The sequence below is a fragment of the Schistocerca piceifrons genome, chromosome 1 (genome assembly GCF_021461385.2).
Source record: "Schistocerca piceifrons isolate TAMUIC-IGC-003096 chromosome 1, iqSchPice1.1, whole genome shotgun sequence".
NCBI classification, from domain to species: Eukaryota; Metazoa; Arthropoda; class Insecta; order Orthoptera; family Acrididae; genus Schistocerca; species Schistocerca piceifrons.
Genome location: NC_060138.1, coordinates 794,988,456 through 795,011,855, shown reverse-complemented (window position 1 = coordinate 795,011,855; position 23,400 = coordinate 794,988,456). Strand labels below are relative to the sequence as shown.

The 23,400-nt window shown below is 39.9% G+C and overlaps 1 protein-coding gene across 1 annotated transcript in view; it reads right to left on the bottom strand.

The window, feature by feature from the left end:
* Nucleotides 1-1,983: 1,983 nt before the first annotated feature.
* LOC124713535 (GTP-binding protein Rheb homolog) overlaps nt 1,984-23,400 on the bottom strand; it is a 71,563-nt gene continuing 50,146 nt past the window's right edge. The window contains exons 4-5 of the mRNA XM_047242954.1: nt 6,439-6,568; nt 1,984-2,525 (exon numbers count right to left, since the gene is read on the bottom strand). Coding sequence (XP_047098910.1) covers nt 2,436-2,525; nt 6,439-6,568 — 220 coding nt within the window. The 3' untranslated portion in view covers nt 1,984-2,435. The remainder of the gene's footprint in view (nt 2,526-6,438; nt 6,569-23,400) is intronic.

Genomic DNA, 23,400 nt, shown 5'->3' with positions numbered 1-23,400 from the left:
GAAATGTTGGTTATCGTTTAAGATTATTGTATTCAAGAATATCTTGTCGCCCTCTTTCTGATGCAATATTTCCACACAGAATTCCACAATAGCAACCTTATCAGCATTGCTAACGTGCTGTGCCATTGTGAATCTGTATGGTTTCAAGCTAAATGTCTACACAATACTCACCAAATTGTTGTTTGTGGAATGCCAGTCTCACGTGATGCATGCCATGTTGATTTTTGTGGACTGCGGGCAGAGTTCTCTCTAACTTGTTTGACATAATCATCAACATGTGGGTGACCTTGTGATGTGACACATCTTAGGGAACAATGTCTCAACACAGTTCTTGTGCGAAGAGTAAATTTAAAGCCCACTTGGAGACTCTAGTGTATTCAGTGCAAAACGTACACCGAGCAATTGTTGCAGAGTTTGCTTCATGAAACCAAAACACACATGGAGCATGCTCTGCACCTGTGAAAGTAGCCATTTTAACTGTGCACTACACTGGCACTCCTGGTGGCGGGATGAGTGTCTGATGCAATACGTGAACCAAATTTGAGGTGGTTTGCTACAAAATGATACATCTAGTAATTCTTTAAGTTATCTTAATAAAAATCTGCATAATTCCAAATTTGTGAAGTCCTTTTTGACTCTGTGTAGCCTATTAGCTTGTATTTTTAAATATGCCAACTTTTCCTCACATTAATTCTGCTCCTACCTTCATGTTACTTTAATAATTTCACTATGTAAAATAAAGAAATTATGAAACTAGTACAACGGCTGCAGACAACACTGTATGGAGTGATCTGATTTTGTTAATACTATTACCTGCATGGAAAAGTTGTGTTGTATAAATAAAAAGATATCAGCTCTAATTGTTTTGTTCTACTATCTCTAATTACAGGACAAATACCTCCAATCTCAGGGTATGTTGTCTTGGCAAACGGGACAAGGTGCAACATCTCAGATACATAAATGTTTCACATGTGTCGCAGCAGGTAAACAAAATACTTGATCAGCTAAAACAATCTGCTTGCTGCACTTTGAGTGAGTATTTCTAACATGTTGAAAAGAAAAGAATTTGGCTTATCTTGAGTACTTCAAGCAAGAGAAATTCCTAATGCTAAAGATAACTTTACTCCTTCACACAATTTATGTCTTTCTATATGAACTAAAAGAAAAACCTCTTTCTTTTTCCAGATCGTTTCTTTAGTTTCCCTTGACAAGGGTCATAAAAACAACTACACACCATCAGACTATTCTTTATTTTCTAAGCTTCGCAAGGAGTGAATGCAACATAAAATCCCAGACAACTGGATCACCTATGGTTCCTTGTGGCAAGCCTTTGGAAATTCCTCTGACGAGGCATCTGCTTGTTCAAAATAGTGTTGCTTCTGTCTTTAGCATACTGTTTTTACACAGTTGTACAGTCATTAAATTCTCAAACTAAATGGCTGCAGGCAAATTTGTAATGTATATTGAATAAATGTGCAAAAGGCAGAGGGAACGGGTGGGAACTAGGACAGGGGATACCGACATTTTTACCACCACCCAGCTCTCCAGTTCTTTCAGGTTAAGGAAAGGTTTTTACTGCGATAAACATTCTTGATTCTGTCTGATTAAAACATTATTTTGTGAGAGAAACCTTAGTTTTAAAGATTACTAAAGCATGAATAAAAATGACTAGTGCTACAGTATACCTGTCTCAATTTGTCAAACAAAATTAAAAATACAGTTAACATATATACTTCCAGAGTCAATAATTTTCACATTCATGAAAATTAATTATTTTTCAGAGAATTGGTTCCTAAGTATTAACTGTAAATTATTTAGTGATCAGTCTATGTTCTCTTGCAAATGAGAGTATATTTTCCATTCAAGAGACAGTGACATTCTGAAATCTATCTTTCTCATAGCACACACACAACAAAAAGAGTCAAACCTATATCAATTTAAAATGTTTCCTGAGGAAATGTGGTTTATATGCAAAACAAACAATAAACCATTATGACAGTTTATTCAGAATTCTGTAGCACTACATGGTTTAAATGGTTTCATTCACACAGTAACACTGGACGTGTCATTCAAAATCTTAAAGATATTGCTAACCTGTCAGTTCTGTGTAAGTGATCAACCTTTACACATATGTACACAAGCAAAATATTTAACAGATTATTTTCCAAATTACTATTAAAACAGAACTTTTATACAAATTTCTCTAAAATAATTTCAGTGTACAACACATTAAATCAACATATACCATCCCTAAATACAAAATATACACATTAGATACATATCATATTGAGAGATTATAATCACATGATTATAATCGATAAATTGGTACAAATAAATCCTATAAAACACAATATTACAATAAAAATGTTATTCAAAAGAAACAAAAAATAACATTTGTATATTATATGTGCAACTTCAGCTAAAATAATCTTCTTTCAAGAAATGGTGCAACTCGATTTTTCTTGTACATTGCCATTGGCTTTTTCTATTTCCAACAATGCCGTGTGAAAAATATCTGCAACAGACTAGCAAAGGAAAGGTAGGGAGATTAAGTAATGTAGACATGATTAGTCTATAAATTCAAAACAAATTAAACAAATTTAAAGAATTGTGTGTATATTCAAAATCTTCAATTATTGCAAACACAAGATATGCACGCAAAAGAAGGAAAAATAAATTGTGGGGAGCTGCAGAGGGCCCCTAGTTTCTCTTAAGCAGCAACAAAGGTGAAATCCCAAGAAACAACAATGTAATAAACTGTCACTTCAATTCTTACTATAAAAGATAAAGATTCAGCATCCACTCAGTGGGTTATTTTCTGTCCTGTTTCCCTCTTTCAGCAATTAACAACAAAGTACTGTTGCCCTACACCATAAAGAATGAACAACCACAGAATAGTGGTCTTTTGTACGCGGTAAATCTTGCCTACCAATGACCAGAAAGACAGTAATTTAGGAAAGTAACAGTTCAACGTGGAAACTGAACAAGAGTATGAGTTAAAAAAGAAACATTTGAGCAGAAACTAAAAAATAATTAACAGCAAATTATTTCTTCAGGAAAGTGAATGGTTTGAAGCTACAAGCCAGAAGAGACTTGTTAAGTAGTGTGTAGCCAAAGATGGAGATGTTATGAGAGGCACCAAAGGAGAGGCACCGAAGGAGAAGCACCGAAGGAGTCGGGACGTTGCCAGAGGGAACGAGAAAGAAAAAAGGAGCCATCACAGGAGGGTGGGGAGCAGGGAGTTGGCCATAGTTGGGGGTGCAATGAGGCAGGGCAGAGTGGAAGGACAGGGTGAGGAACATTTCAGGAGGGATGGCATCAGAACGGGGGCCCTCTGAGTCTGCACATTCCTGTGTAAGCAGCTGAGTGGGAAGCACCGCTGGCAACCTGGCTCGTTAGTCATGCTGAGTAGAAATAATTCAAAGCCATTCCAAACCCTGTTAGAGATGAGGGCACAACCAAATGACTGCTCACATTTAATGGATTAATAAATAACTGTTTATGTTTATAGACTGTTTGTTTGCAGCTACCCATAAAGTAATTCCTGTCTCTCAAGCTGTAAAGGAACCCTTGATACCCAGGGTGGGAGAGACCAACATCCTGACCACAAGGTCTCTTCCAGGGATCTGTAGTGTGTACCACATCACCAACCTGCTACACATTGACATCCACATGGGGAATCGATACTACAGCCCATCTTGCTGCAACACTTAATTCAGGAGTCAGAAGTGGGATGGTTTGTAGAAGGTATGCTTCATTCAAATGACAGTGGTGACTGAAGTGGGAAAACAACATATGGGAGCAGCAGCACAGACTTTTTTTCCACTTGTGGAATGCGTACATTCTTGTATCTTTGAATTCTTGTTTTCTCTTATCATCGTAACTTTACACTGCCTTGTTCATGACTATTTCGAGTTTAAATTCTGTTGTATTTGGTGAAGGCCCGAGATCTGACCCAGTATCTCAGGTAACATACACAGACTGTAATTACCAGGTCTCTCAGCCCCAAGTACCAAGTTGTACAATGTAATTTTTTGGATATGCCATCAAAAGGGTCATTACACATGCCAGTAACAAGATCATGTTTTGCTTTGATATGGGACACCACGGGTACTGAGAGGACTTTTGAGAAGACCAAAATAGCCATAAGTTTTTGTTGCAAACAGGAATTTTATAAGGTAGAGTGAATACAGTAGATATTAAGTTTAGGTAACAGATTTGAGGAACTTTTAGACTAGACTTATATTACGTGAACTATGTGAATAACTGGAACTGGGCACACTTAGTAAAGGTAGATGTAATCAGTGGCAGTTCAGCAGTGACTTAGTATAGCATGGTCTAAGTGTCACAACAAAATAGGATGGTAGAGACTTTTTCCTGTATTTACATTATGTGATACTGACCCAAACAATCTATACACTGAGGCACCACATGGATATAAGACAATTCATTTGTCCTCATGGTGTCAAACTGCCCCAGGTCCACCAGGACACAGTAGCAGAGAATAAGCCAAAGATATCTCTAGAGATGTTGTAGGGGAAAATTTCAGGTTACTGAAGGAAGTTATGTGAAGTTTTTCAAAAGGGTATTACTTGCGGAGTACGATAGCTGGAAAGTAAGTCTGTGGGATATTTGAGAGCTTACGAAACGGGGCAACTGCACTACTTACATACTCTTGGAATGAGAGGAAGTTGTGAGTTCAAATATTCAGAATTATTATGAAGTATTGAGGATTCATTATGAAGATAAGTAAATGTTATGATTATGAAGAAGGATTATGTCCATTTACTGATGTATTACAAGGATGAAGTATGTGTTCAGTAGAGGCAATAGTTTATATTATTGAGTCAGACTTTTCACATTCAATTAGACAGGAAAAAAAAAAAAAGTGCTGTCACTGATTTCCTGTCCTTTGTAGATAGTTTTCATTACTTGTTACGTCATAATGATAAAATAGAATGCATATGGATTAATGAACAGAATTTTGCAGGTCAAGGTGTTTTTTTTCCAGAGAGCATGGAATTTTATTTGTGAAATTGCCATCCATAAAAATGTAATATGTCAAATAATGAAAGCCCTGAATGGAATAACAACAATATGGAAAGGATAGACTGCTACTCACCACATAGATGAGGCACTGAGTCACAGGTCGAATGAAAATGACTGCTAAAATATCACACACACACACACACACACACACACACACACACACAAGACCACTGTCTCCAGGCCCTGGAGCCTGACTGCAACTGTCACTGGACTCACCTGACAAGCCAGAGCTGAAAGAATGCCTTGAGGTACTCAAAATTTAGTACAATGTAGGTGCCAGGTGTATGCCAGAAAATGCTACAGACAGTGAAATCCTCTCAACCTCCTCTTTCAGGTGGGCTACTACTGGATGCGAAAGGAGGTTATTAGAGGATAAATCTTCCACTTGGAACATGCTCAAGGGAAATGAGGAGTGATTATGGAGCAACAGGAATTGGCATACAAGGACATCTGGTTTTGACCATAATTTTGCAATGGTTTGGGGGAGGGGAAGGGGGAGAGGGGGGCGGGGAATAGGGCAAATAGTGGTTATGTTGATCTCAGCATAAACTAAGAGTTTAATAAAATCAAAGCTCTATAGAGTGTTTTTACTGACACACACATGTTAAGCAATCACTGTTTCACAAAAGGTACACTCTTTTGCTGTTAGTGATAAGCAATAATTTAGGTGCCAGCTTAAATCAGGCAGTAAAGCTGCTTCCAACCCAGACAGGTGGCATTATTATGAAGGCAAAAACAATGGTGAATTATTTATTATGCAATGATTCAGCCAGAAAAGGAAAAGCTATGTTTCCGACAAAAGACAGGGCTGTAGTAGAGAGCATAAGTGACATGGTTAGGATGTTAATCACCCAAGTGCAAGAATTTTTTGTTGTTGTCGAGTTTGAATGTATCAACACAAAAAGTTAGCCATCAGCAAGATGGAGGTCAATATGAAGGAGGCTGGCATGGGGCATAGTGAAAAGAGAATTATTTAAGAGCAAACTTTAATCAAATTGTCTGGGCATACTGTTTGGCATTTATCCATAATTTGTATCCAGTACCCTATGCATTAAATCCAATGACTCTTCTGAGTGAACTGTCATTATGTTCATAAACACAGATACTCTAGACATATTAATTCCATGAACATTTATGATAAATTTTCTAGTTGCATTCAATAAAATTATCCTCATATTTATATTTGAGATATTAGGAAACTGGGGGAAATTACTGACTGCATAATTATACAAAATATCAGGAGCAGATGGCACTGTGGCCTAAAGCACAAATGGCAGCAGTAGATGCACGATACCAGGAACACGTAGATCATTAAAATGTAAGATCATTAAAATGTAATTTCTACTTCAGGATAAAGCTTTCAGAATGTCATGTAATAATTTTTGTTACCTCATTCTGTTTTGCTGACGCCTCAAGGAATGCAGCTTTCCAGGAATCAGCCAACCTCTTCCCTTCCTCACTGCTTACAATTCGGTCCATGTGCAGATCAGTTTTATTTCCAACCAAAACAATTGGAACACTGTAAAACAATTTTACTAAATACAATCATTTTACTCATCATACATCATAAAAGCCAAGAGGATTAAAATTCTCTCAGTTTTCTCCATTTGCCATTTGTAGAATTTAATGATTGGTGAAAATATACAATCTACAACTGCACACTATTCTTTTCTTTTTGCTGTAATTTCTGTATCAAGTCATTTCCACTGTGACCTCAAATTAAAAAATACTGTGTTGACAGATCAATGTTTGGATGTGAAACGTAATGCACAACAGCAACATAATGACACAACTATACCTCAAAACATATTTTTAGGAGGTGGTGCTCCACAACTTACTTATTTGAAAAATCTCACATTATCACCTTTGCTGGTGAAATACTTCAGTTATACAAGCAGTTTCAGTTATCTGACTATCACCAGGTTCATAAATGTATTCACAGCATCATGTTAGGAGAAATACAATTTTATATTTTGCCTAACATGATACTGTGAATACTTTATGAACTGGATGGTCAAACAATAAACTGGTTGTACAAATAAACTATTTTACCAGCACCTCAAGATGCAACATTTTTCAAGTATGGTACCTCAAAACATCCACTAAGACACTCTGATTCTGCAATTTACACCTCCCCTTTTTTGTACAGATACATTTCGATATTTTGAATCCGAAAAATTATTGCTTTATTTCAGATACATAGCAATGACACAAAACTTGCCCCCTTTTCCATAGGGAATGAACATTTTTCAGTATAATGCATTACGTGATTTAATGTGTGTCATTTGCATTGGCTCATTTAGATGATAAGTTAATCAGTGTATTGTAAACTCTGTTCCCTAAAGTTCAAATTTTTTGTATAACACTGTACTATGTGCAGTGCATAATATTTAACTGCTGTGTCAAGATTCATGGATGTTTCTATTGGTCTCTAAAAACTGGATGTTCAATGTCTGTGGCGTTCAGTCTTATAAATGATGTTCATCCCACAGAAAATGCACCATCAGTATGATGCACTTTAATGTTTCAACAAATTTACATAATTTTAAAATGTAATCATAATAAGCAGCTTACATCAACATACATATAATACTCATCATACATATAATACTTGCAAGCTGCACAGCACCAAGCTGCACAGCACCACTTGTTCAAACTATTTTGAAACAATTCAGTCACCATCTCAATCTCAATACTGCACTCCTTAAATAGTAAGTTATATGACTGATTCTCAAGTCAAACATAATAACATTGTAAAACTACTAAGTTAAGACACTCGACTGACAAACACAGGGTGCCCATAAATTATCTTTACAATTTAAGACTTTAATAACTTTCAGACTATACTAGATATTAACAAATGGTTTGCAACATGTGATAGAGTTTTTTACCTTCCAGGTAACACAATTTTTATGCAAAATTGAACTTCAAAACCTGATAAAATGTGGATGCTACAGGAGAAAGCTCAGTGCGTGGTCTGGTTCATACAGGCAACATCCAATACCCAAATGCAATGAAACTTTCGAACACTGTGGATGGCAACTACTTGGACTTGGTATGCCGTATTTCATTTAAGGAGGCAGGTAGTGTTCCCCATAAACAAGACATGGATCACCCATCTATTTCACACACCAACATGGAGTAGGTACAACAGATGTTTTCAAGGAGTCCAACAAAATCAGTGCATACAGTGGCTGGGGAACAGAGAGTTGAAATGAGATGATCAACAGTGCACAATGTCTTGCATAAGAGGTTACGGCTATATCCCTAAAAGGTGCAGCTGCTTAAGGCATTAAAGCTTACGAACAAACCTCAACCTGAATGGTTTGCAGTGGATATGGTAAGCTTGTTGGAAAAGATTTGTTTTCCGATGAGGTAACATTTCACGTATCTAGGAAATTAAATCATCATAACGTTCATATATAGAGTTCACAGCATCTTTGTGTTATGCATGAATGGAAAGTGTCCCATGGTCAATGTTTGGTGCGGACTAATGCACAGTTGCATTATTGATCCATTCTTTTTCATCAAGTCTGTCATCAACAGTAATGTTTACCTGCACATGTTACAAGAGGTTGCTGTGCCACAACTGGAACACCCGGAACCTGATGTCATATTCCTGCAGGATGGAGCACCACCCCACTGGTCCCTAGATGTCTGCCAATTTCTAGATGAGAAGTTTCCAAATAGGTGGATTGGCCAAGATGGTCCAATTTGATGGCTGCCACAATCCCCTGATCTTACACCATAGACTTCTTCCCGTGGGGTTTTGTAAAGGATCCGATGTACCAAATCACAGAGACCTACAGGACTTGAAAGCACGCATTCACAATGCATTTGAACGTGTCCCTATAGAGATCTTGAATTGTATGTGGTGAGAAACGGAATTATAACTAGACATTATCCATGCCACTAAGGGTGAACACACTGATGAGTAAGAATGTGGGAAAAAATTCACGAGTTATCCTAAGACACACTGAAAACAAAGTCTCACTTACACCTCGTATTTTTTTGTTGGCTGATTAAGGTTCAGTTGGCAGCAATTTGAGATGACTGTCTCATAGTATTACTCAAAAATGACAGTAGTCCATGTGCTATATAAAGAGCCTCCATATAAAAGATAAAAGTTATGGAGAATATATGAGGGAAGTTCAACAACTAATGCAACACATTTTTTTCTGAAAGTGGTTTGGTTTTATTCAGGATTCCAATACAACATATTATTCCCCACCTTTATGTGAGCTGCTCTTGGGTGGACAGACCTGTGTGAGGCCTTGCATTGTCACGGAAAAGGAGAAGTTCATTTTCATTTTTGTTGCAACAACCACACTGTAGTTGTTTCTTCAATAGTGCATATCAGTGTTTCATTCTGTAAATATTAGCTGTTCCAGTTTACTGCACTGTATTCACCTATTTGACAATCCCTGACAAATGATCAGGGTAGTAAATATTATATTCGTATTTTTTATGTTTATACTTTCTGACAAGTTACACACCCACAAGAATCATCTCATTTTTTAGGTCTATGGAATGAAAGCTGAATCTAATCTATTCAGTTTCATGATGGTAGCACAATACAATCCACAGTTGATAATTGCACCATGAGGGAGGACATCAAACACAATAACCCCTTCAGAGTACAAGAAGCTGTCGCCATGACTTAACCAGCTGAGGATGCTGCTTTGAACTTTTCTACGAAGGAGAGGTGGATTGCTGTTTTGTTTCGAGTATGAATTGATGAACTCGCGTTTCATAGCATAGGATGATGATTGACAAAAACTTGTCACAATCAGCCTCGTAATCCGCAAGCAATTTCACACAGATGGTCCCTCTTTGCTCTTTATTGTCTTATAATATGCTGCAAGGAAAGGAGCAGGCACACATCTCTGAGTGACCCAACTGGTGGACAAGCGTGTAAGTACCACTAACAAAGACATACAGTTGTGCAACGAGATGTTTGATTGTGATCCGTCAGTCACCTCGAATGACTCGAATGAGTGTCCACATGTTCAAACACTGCAGGGTCACAGCTGCGTGCAGTGGGTCAGAACATGGGAGATCGGACAGGTTTGCACAACCTTGTTGCAATGACAGACACCTCGCCCAATGACTCACCATACTTTTGGGTCTCCCCAGGCATTCTGAAAGCATCTGTGAATATTTGCAATGCTCCGATTTTCTCCCAAAAGAAACTTATTGACAGCTCTCTTCTTGGAACACATCTCAATTACAGATGCCTTTTTGGAGACCATGAACAGCACTATCACCTATCAGAAGTTCATGAAACTATAGGAGCTGAAGCAGGAATATTCCACGATATCACGCAACAAATTCTGCGATTTTTCAACTGAAATCAGCCGAGTAAAAAAGTGTTGCATTACTTACTGAATGCTCTTCATACATAAACCTGAAGAACCAGATTAAGGATCAGGCACTACCACTGAAATATGATGATCAAATAGTAATATCTGTTTTGAATCCACGTCTAGCAACATATTTCCAAACCTAAGATTACACCATAAATCCAACACAAGGCACAAACAGAATTTAATGCTACGGGAAACACTGATAAAAAACAAACTGACCTCCAAGATGTATGACAAGGTGTGTAAACACACCTAAGAAAAGCACTATCAAGAGTGTTTTTGCACATCTAAAATCCTTCCCATTTTCTAACAAAGAAAATGGCACTTATGCTTCTTAAGACACAATCTTCTAAAACACAGAAAACTAAGATTCTTGTTACGGATACAATAGCAATATACCAATAGCAATTGTGTGTGTGTGTGTGTGTGTGTGTGTGTGTGTGAGAGAGAGAGAGAGAGAGAGAGAGAGAGAGAGAGAGAGAGAAAAATCCTCAGAGCAATAGAGATACTAGTGAAACAGCAACTACCCAGAAATATTGCCCACCAATGCTGCAACAGGTAACTACTGAATTCAATTCACGATTTGGAAGAGAAATATAAATAATAGTTTTTACGAAAATAAGGCCAAAAAGCTTTAGACAATATACACTGATGAGCCGAAGCATTATTCCACTGCCCACTGCAAACAGAGCAGAGACAAATGGGGAATCACTTGAGTGATATGGGCTGCAAATAGAATAATGCACTCACTCAAGAGACAAAGGGTAGATTGTTATAGCCCAGAGCCTGGGAATGAGCATCGCAAAAACAGTGAAGCTGTTCAGCTGTTCACATACTACTGTCTTCAATATCTATAGGAAGTGGCTGAAGGACAGTAAAAGCATGAGAGGGTGACAAGGACATGGGCATCCATATCTCATCATAAAATGAGAAGCTCAAAGATTTCCCCACTAAAGCAGGATATGCACAATTTGAGGCAGATCGAATGACAGAGTACAATGTTGGTGCACGCACAACTTTTTTAAATGACTTCATATTGATCATCAACTGTGCTGTTTACTACAATATCAACTACTGCAATATCCAATGGTGGTGGTTGTTGTGGTCTTCAGTCCTGAGACTGGTTTGATGCAGCTCTCCATGCTACTCTATCCTGTGCGAGCTCCTTCATCTCCCAGTACCTACTGCAACCTACATCCTTCTGAATCTGCTTAGTGTATTCATCTCTTGGTCTCCCTTTACGATTTTTACCCTCCACACTGCCCTCCAATGCTAAATTTGTGATCCCTTGATGCCTCAGGACATGTCCTACCAACCAATCCCTTCTTCTAGTCAAGTTGTGCCACAAACTTCTCTTCTCCCCAATACTATTCAATACCTCCTCATTAGTTATGTGATCTACGCACCTAATCTTCAACATTCTTCTGAAAGCACCACATTTCGAAAGCTTCTATTCTCTTCTTGTCCAAACTATTTATTGTCCATGTTTCACTTCCGTACATGGCTACACTCCATACAAATACTTTCAGAAACGACTTCCTGACACTTAAATCTATACTCGATGTTAACAAATTTCTCTTCTTCGGAAACAGTTTCCTTGCCATTGCCAGTCCACATTTTATATCCTCTCTACTTCGACCATCATCAGTTATTTTGCTCCCCAAATAGCAAAACTCCTTTACTACTTTAAGTGTCTCATTTCCTAATCTAATTCCCTCAGCATCACCCGACTTAACTCGACTACATTCCATTATCCTCGTTTTGCTTTTGTTGATGTTCATCTTTTATCCTCATTTTGCCTTTGTTGATGTTCATCTTATATCCTCCTTTCAAGATACTGTACATTCCGTTCAATTGGTCTTCCAAGTCCTTTGCTGTTTCTGACAGAATTACAATGTCATTGGCAAACCTCAAAGTTTTTATTTCTCCTCCATGAATTTTAATACCTACTCCAAATTTTTCTTTTGTTTCCTTTACTGCTTGCTCAATATACAGATTGAATAACATCGGGGACAGGCTACAACCCTGTCTCACTCCCTTCCCAACCGCTGCTTCCCTTCCATGCCCCTCGGCTCTTATAACTGCCATCTGGTTTCTGTACAAATCGTCAATAGCCTTTTGCTCCCTGTATTTTACCACTGCCACCTTTAGAATTTGAAAGAGAGTATTCCAGTCAACATTGTCAAAAGCTTTCTCTAAGTCTACAAATGCTAGAAACGTAGGTTTGCCTTTCCTTAATCTTTCTTCTAAGATAATTCGTAGGGTCATTCTTGCCCCACCTGTCAACACCTGTTTTCTTTGGGATTGGTATTATTATATTCTTCTTGAAGTCTGAGAGTATTTAACAAGTCTCAGACATCTTGGTCAACAGATGGTAGAGTTTTGTCAGGGCTGGCTCTCCCAAGGCCGTCAGTAGTTCTAATGGAATGTTGTCTACTCCCAGGGCTTTGTTTCGACTCAGGTCTTTCAGTGCTCTGTCAAACTCTTCACGCAGTATCGTATCTCCCATTTCATCTTCATCTACATCCTCTTCCATTTCCATAATATTGTCCTCAAGTACATCGCCCTTGTATAGACCCTCTACATACTCCTTCCACCTTTCTGCTTTCCCTTCTTTGCTTAGAACTGGGTTTCCATCTGAGCTCTTGATGTTCATACAAGTGGCTCTCCTTTCTCCAAAGGTATCTTTAACTTTCCTGTAGGCAGTATCTATCTTACCCCTAGTGAGATAAGCCTCTACATCCTTAGATTTGTCCTCTAGCCATGCCTGCTTAGCCATTTTGCACTTCCTGTCGATCTCATTTTTGAGATGCTTGTATTCCTTTTTGCCTGCTTCATTTACTGCGTTTTTATATTTTCTCCTTTCATCAATTAAATTCAATATTTCTTCTGTTACCCAAGGGTTTCTACTAGCCCTCGTCTTTTTACCTACTTGATCCTCTGCTGCCTTCACTACTTCATCCCTCAGAGCTACCCATTGTTCTTCTACTGTATTTCTTTCCCCCATTCCTGTCAATTGTTCCCTTATGCTGTCCCTGAAACACTGTACAACCTCTGGTTTAGTCAGTTTATCCATGTCCCATCTCCTTAAATTCCCACCTTTCTGCAATTTCTTCAGTTTTAATCTACAGTTCATAACCAATAGATTGTGGTCAGAGTCCACATCTGCCCCTGGAAATGTCCAACAATTTAAAACCTGGTTTCTAAATCTCTGTCTTACCATTATATAATCTATCTGATACCTTTTAGTATCTCCAGGATTCTTTCATGTATACAACCTTCTTTTATGATTCTTGAACCAAGTGTTAGCTATGATTAAGTTCTGCTCTGTGCAAAATTCTACCAGGCGGCTTCCTCTTTCATTTCTTAGCCCCAATCCATATTCACCTACTACTTTTCCTTCTCTGCCTTTTCCTACTGCCGAATTCCAGTCACGCATGACTATTAAATTTTCATCTCCCTTCAATACACGAATAATTTCTTTTATCTCATCATACATTTCTTCAATTTCTTCATCATCTGCAGAGCTAGTTGGCATATAAACTTGTACTACTGTAGTAGGCATGGGCTTCGTGTCTATCTCGGCCACTATAATACGTTCACTATGTGTTTGTAGTAGCTTACCTGCTTTAGCCCTATCTGATTTTGTATTTATAACCCTGTATTCACCTGACCAGAAGTCTTGTTCCTCCTGCCACCGAACTTCACTAATTCCCACTATATCTAACTTCAACCTATCCATTTCCCTTTTTAAATTTTCTAACCTACCTGCCCGATTAAGGGATCTGACATTCCACGCTCCGATCCGTAGAATGCCAGTGGTTACGGGTGCTGAAAACAAAGCAGTAGTTTTCAATTGCCTGTTACCACTTGGAAAATGACCGAAGGTTGAAATTGCAGTAGTCGATATTACAATAAATAATACAGTCAATGGTGAATATAGGGTCATTTAAAAAATTCTTCGGAAGTGTGATCCCACAACGAATACAACTTTGCAAGTACATGAGTTTCAGATCAAATAATTTAGGGTACACTGTTGAACAAGGGGATCCAAAGCGGATGACTCCCACACGTTCATACATTAACGCAACAACATGCCAAATTACAACTGCAGTGAGCACAGGATCATCAAGACTGGACCACGGATCAATGGAAATTTATCACCCGCACAGATGAATTATGTTTCTTGTTACATCAAGTTAATGGTTGTGTCCAGATACAACATTATCCATGTGAATGGCTGCTCAAAACACACATTGCACCACAGACCCTGGTCGGTGGAGATAGTATTATGCTATGAGGGACATTCACATGGGCTCCCATGAGACCTGTTATTTTAAGACAAGGCAACACAACAGCTGTTGACTACATGAAGATTATAGAGTACTAACTGCACCCCTTCATGCTAGAGGTCTTGTCCAACCGTGACTGCATCTTCCAGCAGGGTAACTGTCCATGTCACAACGCCAGAATCGTGCAACTGTTATTTGAGGAACATGATAGTTAACTTAAATCGATGTCTTGGTTACCAAATTTGCCTGACCTGAAGTTGATAGAACATGTCTGGAATTCTATCAGATCCACTCTGTCTAATTAGTGGCTTGTAATTTACTGGGATTGTGTGATCTTTGCATAGACCTCTGGTATCACATACCTCTGTAAACCTACCAAGGAATTGTCAAAGCCATGCAGAACCAGTGTTGTATTGCATTCTGAAGGTGGACCATCTTGCTATGAAGCAAGTGGTCATAATGTTTTGGCTCACCAGCATGTCTTAATACTGTTGATGGCAAGTATGGGTCGCTTTTAGGAGTTTATTTTTAAAGGCACTGACATTTTCCAAGTTACTAATTAATTGGTAACACTTCTCACTAAGTTCACAGTTAAGATATCAACTAAAATAACTAACAAAATATATTTACACATATGCTAACTCTAAACTGATTGGTTTGCATACTGTTCTCCCTATGTTTTCTCCTCCACTAATTCAAATGATTTATGGGTGCACGGCCAACCGAACTGTGTAGTACCAGGCTTCAGTTTTTTCTTGACTTAAGGGGGGACGTTGATGAAATTGACCAAAAATGTCCATTTTTGATTTATTTTTTATTTGTTAGTACAACTCATGGACAATAAAGTTTCAATGTTGAAATTGCATCCGAAGTGCCTGAAAATTAATTAAAAGTGTGACGCGCCCTACCTGCCACGCCCACATTTTGAAGCAGCACTTCAATACCAGCTCAGTGAACAATGATTCTGTGTATTACTTTCAACCCAACATATGCAGGATACATCTAGAAGGCCGTGATACACACTCTTTGGTTTTATTGATCATCTTTGGCTGATCCTGCACTTCTCAAAAAGTGTGTTCATGGCTAAATCCAAATGACACTCTAAATTCACTCATATGGAAACGATGCCCTAAAAACAAATTTGCATCTGCTGCAGTTGTCAGAAGTGCAGCTTATGATGCAGTTACTGTATTTAGTGATGGGAACGTCGGGAGGATGAAGGTATTAGAAAGAATGGGCTTCAAGATAGAAAATTTTACTCAAGAAATCCTGAGAGAAATAGATTTACAGGGCGTCTCTGCAGATGAAAATTCAGTTGAAGATCTGGTAAAGGTAAGAAGACAGACAACAAGAAACAGACGAGAAGCCTTGAAGGGAAAGACGACCCAGAGTACAAAGATACCTTCTGAAGAAGTGACATAAGGAAAAAAATTAGGTTGAACTTTAAATTGCATTTCCTGAAAAGATTATGTACCTTTTCCTCAGAGTCTATGAATTCTAGAATTATACTCGTAAAATTTTATACACGTTTCTGTAAACCTATAAACGTTGTCTCAAGAGCAAATTTTGAAATTCTGATTGCAAGCTGAGATATGGGGCAATGTGCTTGGAATTTTGCATGAATTTAAAATTGTACTTGTGGAATTATAATTAAAAAATTATGAAAATTCTCCTATTTGACCTTTTCCAAAAACCTCATGAGAGAAGCTTACAACATATAGAGAGATGAAACAGAGAAATTTTTGTAGAAATCTCTTGAATACTTTCTGAAAAAAGGAACATACATTATTTTTTGAAAATAAAACTTCAAATTTCATTAAAAAAGTTGAATATATATAATCAAAGGATTTTATATGTAAATGTGATACTTTCGTGTAAAGTGTGGTACAAAATTTCATTACCATATCTCCAAAACTGTGGATTTGGTGCATTTTTGAAATAGTGTGTGTTTTTCATGAATGTCCCCCCTTAACAATGTTGTGTTATTTGATGTCGTGCATGGACGGTGTATTTGAAATGATTCGTGTGTATGAAGTGGGCATTTGGTAGCCTGTGATGGAGCTCTATAAAGTTTAATATAGAGTTCTTGTAATTTATTATCCCGTTATTAGTGAGTACCTGAAGATAGATAGTAGTGAGACCATTTAGTTTTTGGATTATGATTATCAGTAGTTGCCAACATGGATATAACAAATTTAATCGTTACTTGTTGAACGACATTTTTTACTGTTACGTGGGTTGTTGTTGTTGTTGTTGTTGTTGTTGTTGTTGTTGTTTGGGGAAGGAGACCAGACAGCGAGGTCATTGGATTAGAGAAGCACGGGGAAGGAAGTCGGCCGTGCCCTTTCAGAGGAACCATCCCGGCATTTGCTTGGAGCGATTTAGGGAAAGCACGGAAAACCTAAATCAGGATGGCCGGATGCGGGATTGAACCGTCGTCCTCCCAAATGCGAGTCTAGTGTCTAACCACTGCGCCACCTCGCTCTGTGTGTTACGTGGGTAACACCATTAAGTTTTTATAACAGTATGGCCTAATTAGTGCCACATATATGAAATTAATGATACCTGCCACTTTTAGAAACAGAGACGAATATACGAAACGACATAGTGAAAACGCCTTTTGGCAGCATATTCGTTGCGGTACCTGGTTCGAGAAATCTAGTATGGTGATCTGAGATATTTGTTTTCTGACTTCTTATTTTTGTCATCACTAGTCTGTCAGGTTTTGTGCTCATGAGAGACAGAATGGATATTAGTGACTTTACCACACCAAAATAATTTTATTTATGTAATGAAGTTTGCTGAGAATTTATCATGTACTGGAGACTGATAAGATAGGGGAGGGTGGGATTGATTTTAGGTTGACTGTTTGGTGTGTTGAGGACCAAAATAAAGATGTTATTGAGTCCCTCGGTTCAGAGGTAGTTCTTTGGAGTCAGTGATGTCTGCCTGAAACATGTTCTGATGACAAAAATATGTATGAGTGGTAAAATCAAGGCACTGAAGGCAATAGTGATGTCAGGACTGAGAAGCAGTTCCTGGAGAATTATATGGATTGGCCTGGTACATACAGGGCATGGACAATGAGTGGAGACTAAGGGAGACGGGACAGTTCATCCTCATGCAAAAACAGCCCTGGATGATGTGAGCTGTATGAACAGAGACCCTTCTCTTGGAACACGGCGTCACCATTGGGGAACAAACGTTGTACCATGGGATGGACCTGAACGGTTCATTGAATACCACGATATGGCTGCCCAAGAATTAATTCAACCTCTGGCTTGGTTTACTGTTGGTGAGTAAAGTCAGTCGTAAGTTGGAAACAGCATGAAGCAAGACTCATCTGATCAAATGACTGTTCCATTTCTCCATAGTCCAGGTTTCATGGCTTCAGCAGCACATTTTCCTGTTATGGGCATTTGCATCATCACTGATGAATAGTTTTGGAATTCCAGTTTGCCCTGCCATTCTCTGCTAGTGGAACTCCCTTCGTGCTGTTCTGATGCTGACAGTGTTTGACCATGGGACCTTCAGTTGTCTAGTGACTTTTGCAGTTTTCATTATCTTTTCTTTCGTCACAATCCTCTTCTTTAAAACACCACACACTTCAGCTCCCTCGGTCACGGAAGAACAAACCATAGAAGCATCAAGAATTCGCCTATGTTCAAATTCGCTTAGCTCTGACGTAATGCATTCACAACCACACAGAACAATGTTCTGACTATGGCTGACACTTGTCATGTATTGAGGATATTGCATAGGTGTCGTTCATGGTCAAATACAACAGCGCAACCTGCAGGTTTTGCTAGTACTTCCATGTATGTTCAAACACACATTTCGCACTGTGTTTCAATATTTTTAAACATCTGTAGATCAGAGCAGACTCAGGGTCTCCCAGGGCTCACTAAATGCAAGAGAAATTCCACCTGCATCCAATCTCCGGCAACTCAATTACAGGCGAAGACAGTTACAGAGCAAATGATGCCTCCTAATTGGGAGATTCACAATAGTAAAAGCGATAAGACTAAAAGCGATAAGACTAAAAACATAATGGACATAAGTTGAACTGCCAATAATAAAAACAAAATGAGAGAAACAGGTTAAGGCAGCAAGCATGTGTCACTGGGCCTCTGCAAGTGACGGAAACCGTCCCATCCACAGTTATCCCACACCTGAGCCATTACAGTCAAGACATTAAAGAGCATTAAACAGAGTGCTACCCTTAAAATGGATGGGAAGAGACAGCTGGTGAAGGAGTTACGATGGAGGGTTCCCCAGACCTAGCACGCACCAGGAAATGCCGAAGCTGCAAATTTAATTTTTTTTATTTACTTGATGATGATAAAACTGTGGTATGTAATTAAAACTGAGGAAAACAGTGTTATAAGAATGTAATCTGGTGTAAAGTTTTCTTATAGTGAGTCAAACTTAAAATCATTTTGCAGATTTGAAGAGACCAAGGCTTCCACCCTGGCTGTGTATTCGGAAGTCTGATATAACCCCATAGCCTTGAAACAGTCAGTGGCGCATATCCCTAATGGCTTGGTCACATGGGGCTGATTCCTGAACAGATGCTTGAAAGTTGGAAGGACCGTCACACTAAATGCCAATGACTGGGGCAGTGCTGAGATTTCTATGGTCTGTTGAGCAGAAGGAGGGGCTTCCAAATATGGAGTCATGGTTCACCTGCATCTGTGTACAGACTTTGAAGTGGGCTGGTCCAAAAGGCTCCAGTCAATACCCGAATGCGCTCATGATAGACAGTACCTAACACCTTGAAGTACGAAATACGGGCTGATGTATAACCTATGGTGTCATAATCTAACAGTGATGCGACAAATGCCATATGAAACTGCAGGAGGCACACTCCACACACTTTTTTGCCAAGGCATTTCAAAATATTCAATGATTTGAAGCTCTTTGTTCGTAGTTCCTTCAGGTGTAGAATCCAAGGTTAATTTCGAGTCAAATTGTAGGCACAAAATATGCACAGGGTCCTTAAAATGTAAAATACTGTCCCTCATTGTGAGCTCTGGTTGGTTAAAACTTCAATGAGCATGGTTAAAACTAATGTACAGTCTTCTCTAGTGAGAACTTAAAACCAGTTTTACTGGCCCAAGCTTCCAGCCTCCTGATGGTCACCTGTAGTTGCTTCACTGCCCATGTACGATCAGAGATACAGTATAAGGCTGCAGAGTCATCCCAAAACTTACATTTAACAGGACTCCTGACTGTACAGGAGATGCTATTGATAGTGATTGCATCGGGGAACCCCATCTCCTGAATACAGCAATCAGACAAGGCATCACCAACACAATATCGTAAGGATTTTGTACTTGTGTGTATGCTTTTTTTGAGGTGAAGAAACACATCAACCAAATGGTTTCAGCATAAGGAGCCCTGTGTTGCCATCTCCAGGAGCCAGACAAAGCAATGAATGTCCACACACTCTTAGAGTGTTATCCATACAGCTGTTCAGGGCTACACTGCAGTAACTGTTAGGATCAGTACAATCCTTGCCTGGTTTCCATAATTGAATTGACATTGCCTTCAAGTCATGGGGTGCTGTCTATTAAGGCAGATCTGACTACAAAAAAGACAGAAGTTTGCCTCTGGCACCAGGTCACACATGTGACAGAGCATTGCAAGATGAACTGCTCACTGACTAACTACAAGTTATAACACATTCACACGAGGCCAGTTTAACAAAATTAAGGGTTCTTTTAATTCCTTAACATAAAAACTCCGAGTTCTCATTTTTATTATTATTGACAGAAACTTAAAATCCCGAGTATACACAGGCAACTTATGAAGACACCTTTTTTTTAAAAAAAAAAAAAAAAAAAAAAATTTAAACCACACTTAAATCTGTTTCAGCACAAATAGTTAAGTGTTGGGCTGCTAGGGTGGCATCTGGTACTACATTTGTAGGCTGGCTGTTGTGTTTTGGTTGAGATGGTTGGCACTAGATATCACCCTCACTGTCTACAGCTTTGGATACTCTAGAACAAAATGTGTGCTTTCAGCCTCTCTCCTGTATTGCTATTTAGGCAATGTTTTCAGAGAAAGGATGGCCATAGTGATCCTGAAATTAGCTGCTTAGAAAGTGAGGAAGATGGATGTTACTTCATTAGACACAAAATGATGACAGTTCGTTAGCTGAGTGACAAGCACTTGCCAGGAGTATGAAATAAGTGCATCCTCTGCGCTCCAGTCAGCCCCTCCAAACTATTGTGATGTGCATGGTTAGACTTTATGGCTACACAGAAACTAAAAATTGACTTCAAGTTTCAGGATATTTTAGTCCAAGTCCAGTGCACGAATATACTCAGGATTTTTTTTACTGCTGGTCTTCAAAATTTTGTAACACTTATTTTGGGCTTCAAAAGCTATCTTTATACATCTACATTCAAAATAGGAGGTTTTTCATTGATAAAAAAATAATTTTTTGGAACATGATTTGAAAAAATCAACATGTTAAAGGGTTTAAACGGTATAAGTTCCACTGGAAAACATAAGGTGTTCCCAGCAAGAAATCTCATTCCTAACAGGTGCGAGATGTAAAGCGTATCCTTTCATATCCGTAGTTTAGACCCACCAGTAGATGATAGCAGCACCCTGATACTCTTGGAGAAGTGAAAGGAACAGATGCTAAAAGGTCACGAGGATGACAACGTTGAGTACCATAGGACAGATTGTTCCTAATTCCTGCCTGGATACCAAGTGAAGGCAAGAGTGAGAGGATGGGAGGGGAGGGGGAGGCTAGGGGCGGAGGCGGGGAGGCTAGGGGCGGAGGCGGGGAGGCTAGGGGCGGAGGCGGGGAGGCTAGGGGCGGAGGCGGGGAGGCTAGGGGCGGAGGCGGGGAGGCTAGGGGCGGAGGCGGGGAGGCTAGGGGCGGAGGCGGGGAGGCTAGGGGCGGAGGCGGGGAGGCTAGGGGCGGAGGCGGGGAGGGGCGGAGGCGGGGAGGGGCGGAGGCGGGGAGGGGCGGAGGCGGGGAGGGGCGGAGGCGGGGAGGGGCGGAGGCGGGGAGGGGCGGAGGCGGGGAGGGGCGGAGGCGGGGAGGGGCGGAGGCGGGGAGGGGCGGAGGCGGGGAGGGGCGGAGGCGGGGAGGGGCGGAAGTGGGGTGGGGTGTGCGCATAAAAAAATGGGGAGTACATTCTCTGGAGGTTAATGGGAGTCCTGGCACAGGGCTGCTAGGTACTTTCCAAAATAGTAATCCCACTCAAGGGTGGGTGTTGGGGTCGATGCCCCTCATAAGCAAAAAGAATATGGTACGTTGAATGACGAGGAAACTGTCAGGTGGTAATCGTTTAAGTGAGTGACAGTTGGTACCAGTGGAACAGAAGATGAAGATTCCTGCTTCAGCAAGGAGAATGCTACTGGGAAAAGTCCAGTCAAATGTCACAATGATGGACTGGGTCAAACAATTTAAAAGCTGAAGGTGTTGCCAAGCCATAAACCTGCCAATAACAGTCAAACTGGGACAAGACCAGTACCCAGTAAACACAGAAGAGTAGCATGATCCACAGCCCAAGAGGTGTGGGCAAGGAAGTGTAGAGCATTACGCCTGCGCACGCAACTGGTCTGTAGTTGACAAATATGCAGAGGCTAACTCAGCTTTTTATCAAAGAGGCAGCTGAAAAAACAGGACTGTATCAATGTCCAAACGCTGGATATCCAAGCAGAGTTTTGGATCACTATGGACCACGGTATAACAACAGAAACGCACGGTGCGCATTTTTACTGAAGATAATTGGAAACCATGTGAAAGGGAAAAGCAGACACCCTTACAACTAAAAAATTATCAACCTACAGCACATAAGTGATCGTGGCCTGACAGGGGCTACAAGCCCAAAAACTGAGGTCATAGGTGCCCATGTTAAAACTAAACATGAAGACAGAGAGGAGTTTAAAAATGATTAAACATCAATCCCAATTGATGTAAGAGAAGACAGCTGAAAACAGGGATGTGGAGAAGGCAGCTGCTGAGAGCCAGCTTATGAAGACTCACTGCTACAGGACACAGAGACAGAAGGATCCTGCTCCATGATGTCCACAGAAGCATAGGCTGTTTTGTGCTGTCAGCCTGTGAAGCCCAGCGCAGGGCAAAGGTATCACATGGCAACACCGTCGAAGCGGATCTTTGGGGAGGGGGGCGGTGGCAATGCTACCATGACACTGGGCCTCAGAGCTGAGTTTGAGATCACATGTCCGCGAGGCCATGTTCTTCATGGAGCGAGATGTAGCAAGAACAGTACTATAAGAGCCAGATGGTAGAAAGCAGGGTTTGCGACTTGCCAATAACTTGTGAGTGACCGGGTGAGGAACGTTTTGCTTTACCCTGATCTCCTGGACAAGGAAAATCTTGAGAGAAGGCGGCATGATCGCCATTGCAGCTGATACAACGTGAGAGAAGGAGGCGGGGACAATCGCCCTTCTGCGCACCCCTACCACAGGTTACACATTTGGCTGGGTATCAACAAGACATTCGAGAGTGGTTGAAACGATGACACTGGTAGCAGCGCTTTTGGTTAGGAATGTATGGTCGGACTGGGATAACTTCATAGTTTGCTTTGATCTTGGACAGAAGAACCACTCTGCCAAAGATGAGAAAAAGAGTGCGCGAGGGCACTAAGGGGGCATCACCTGATGGACGGCAATGACACCTTGATCAGAGAGGTATGTTTGGATTT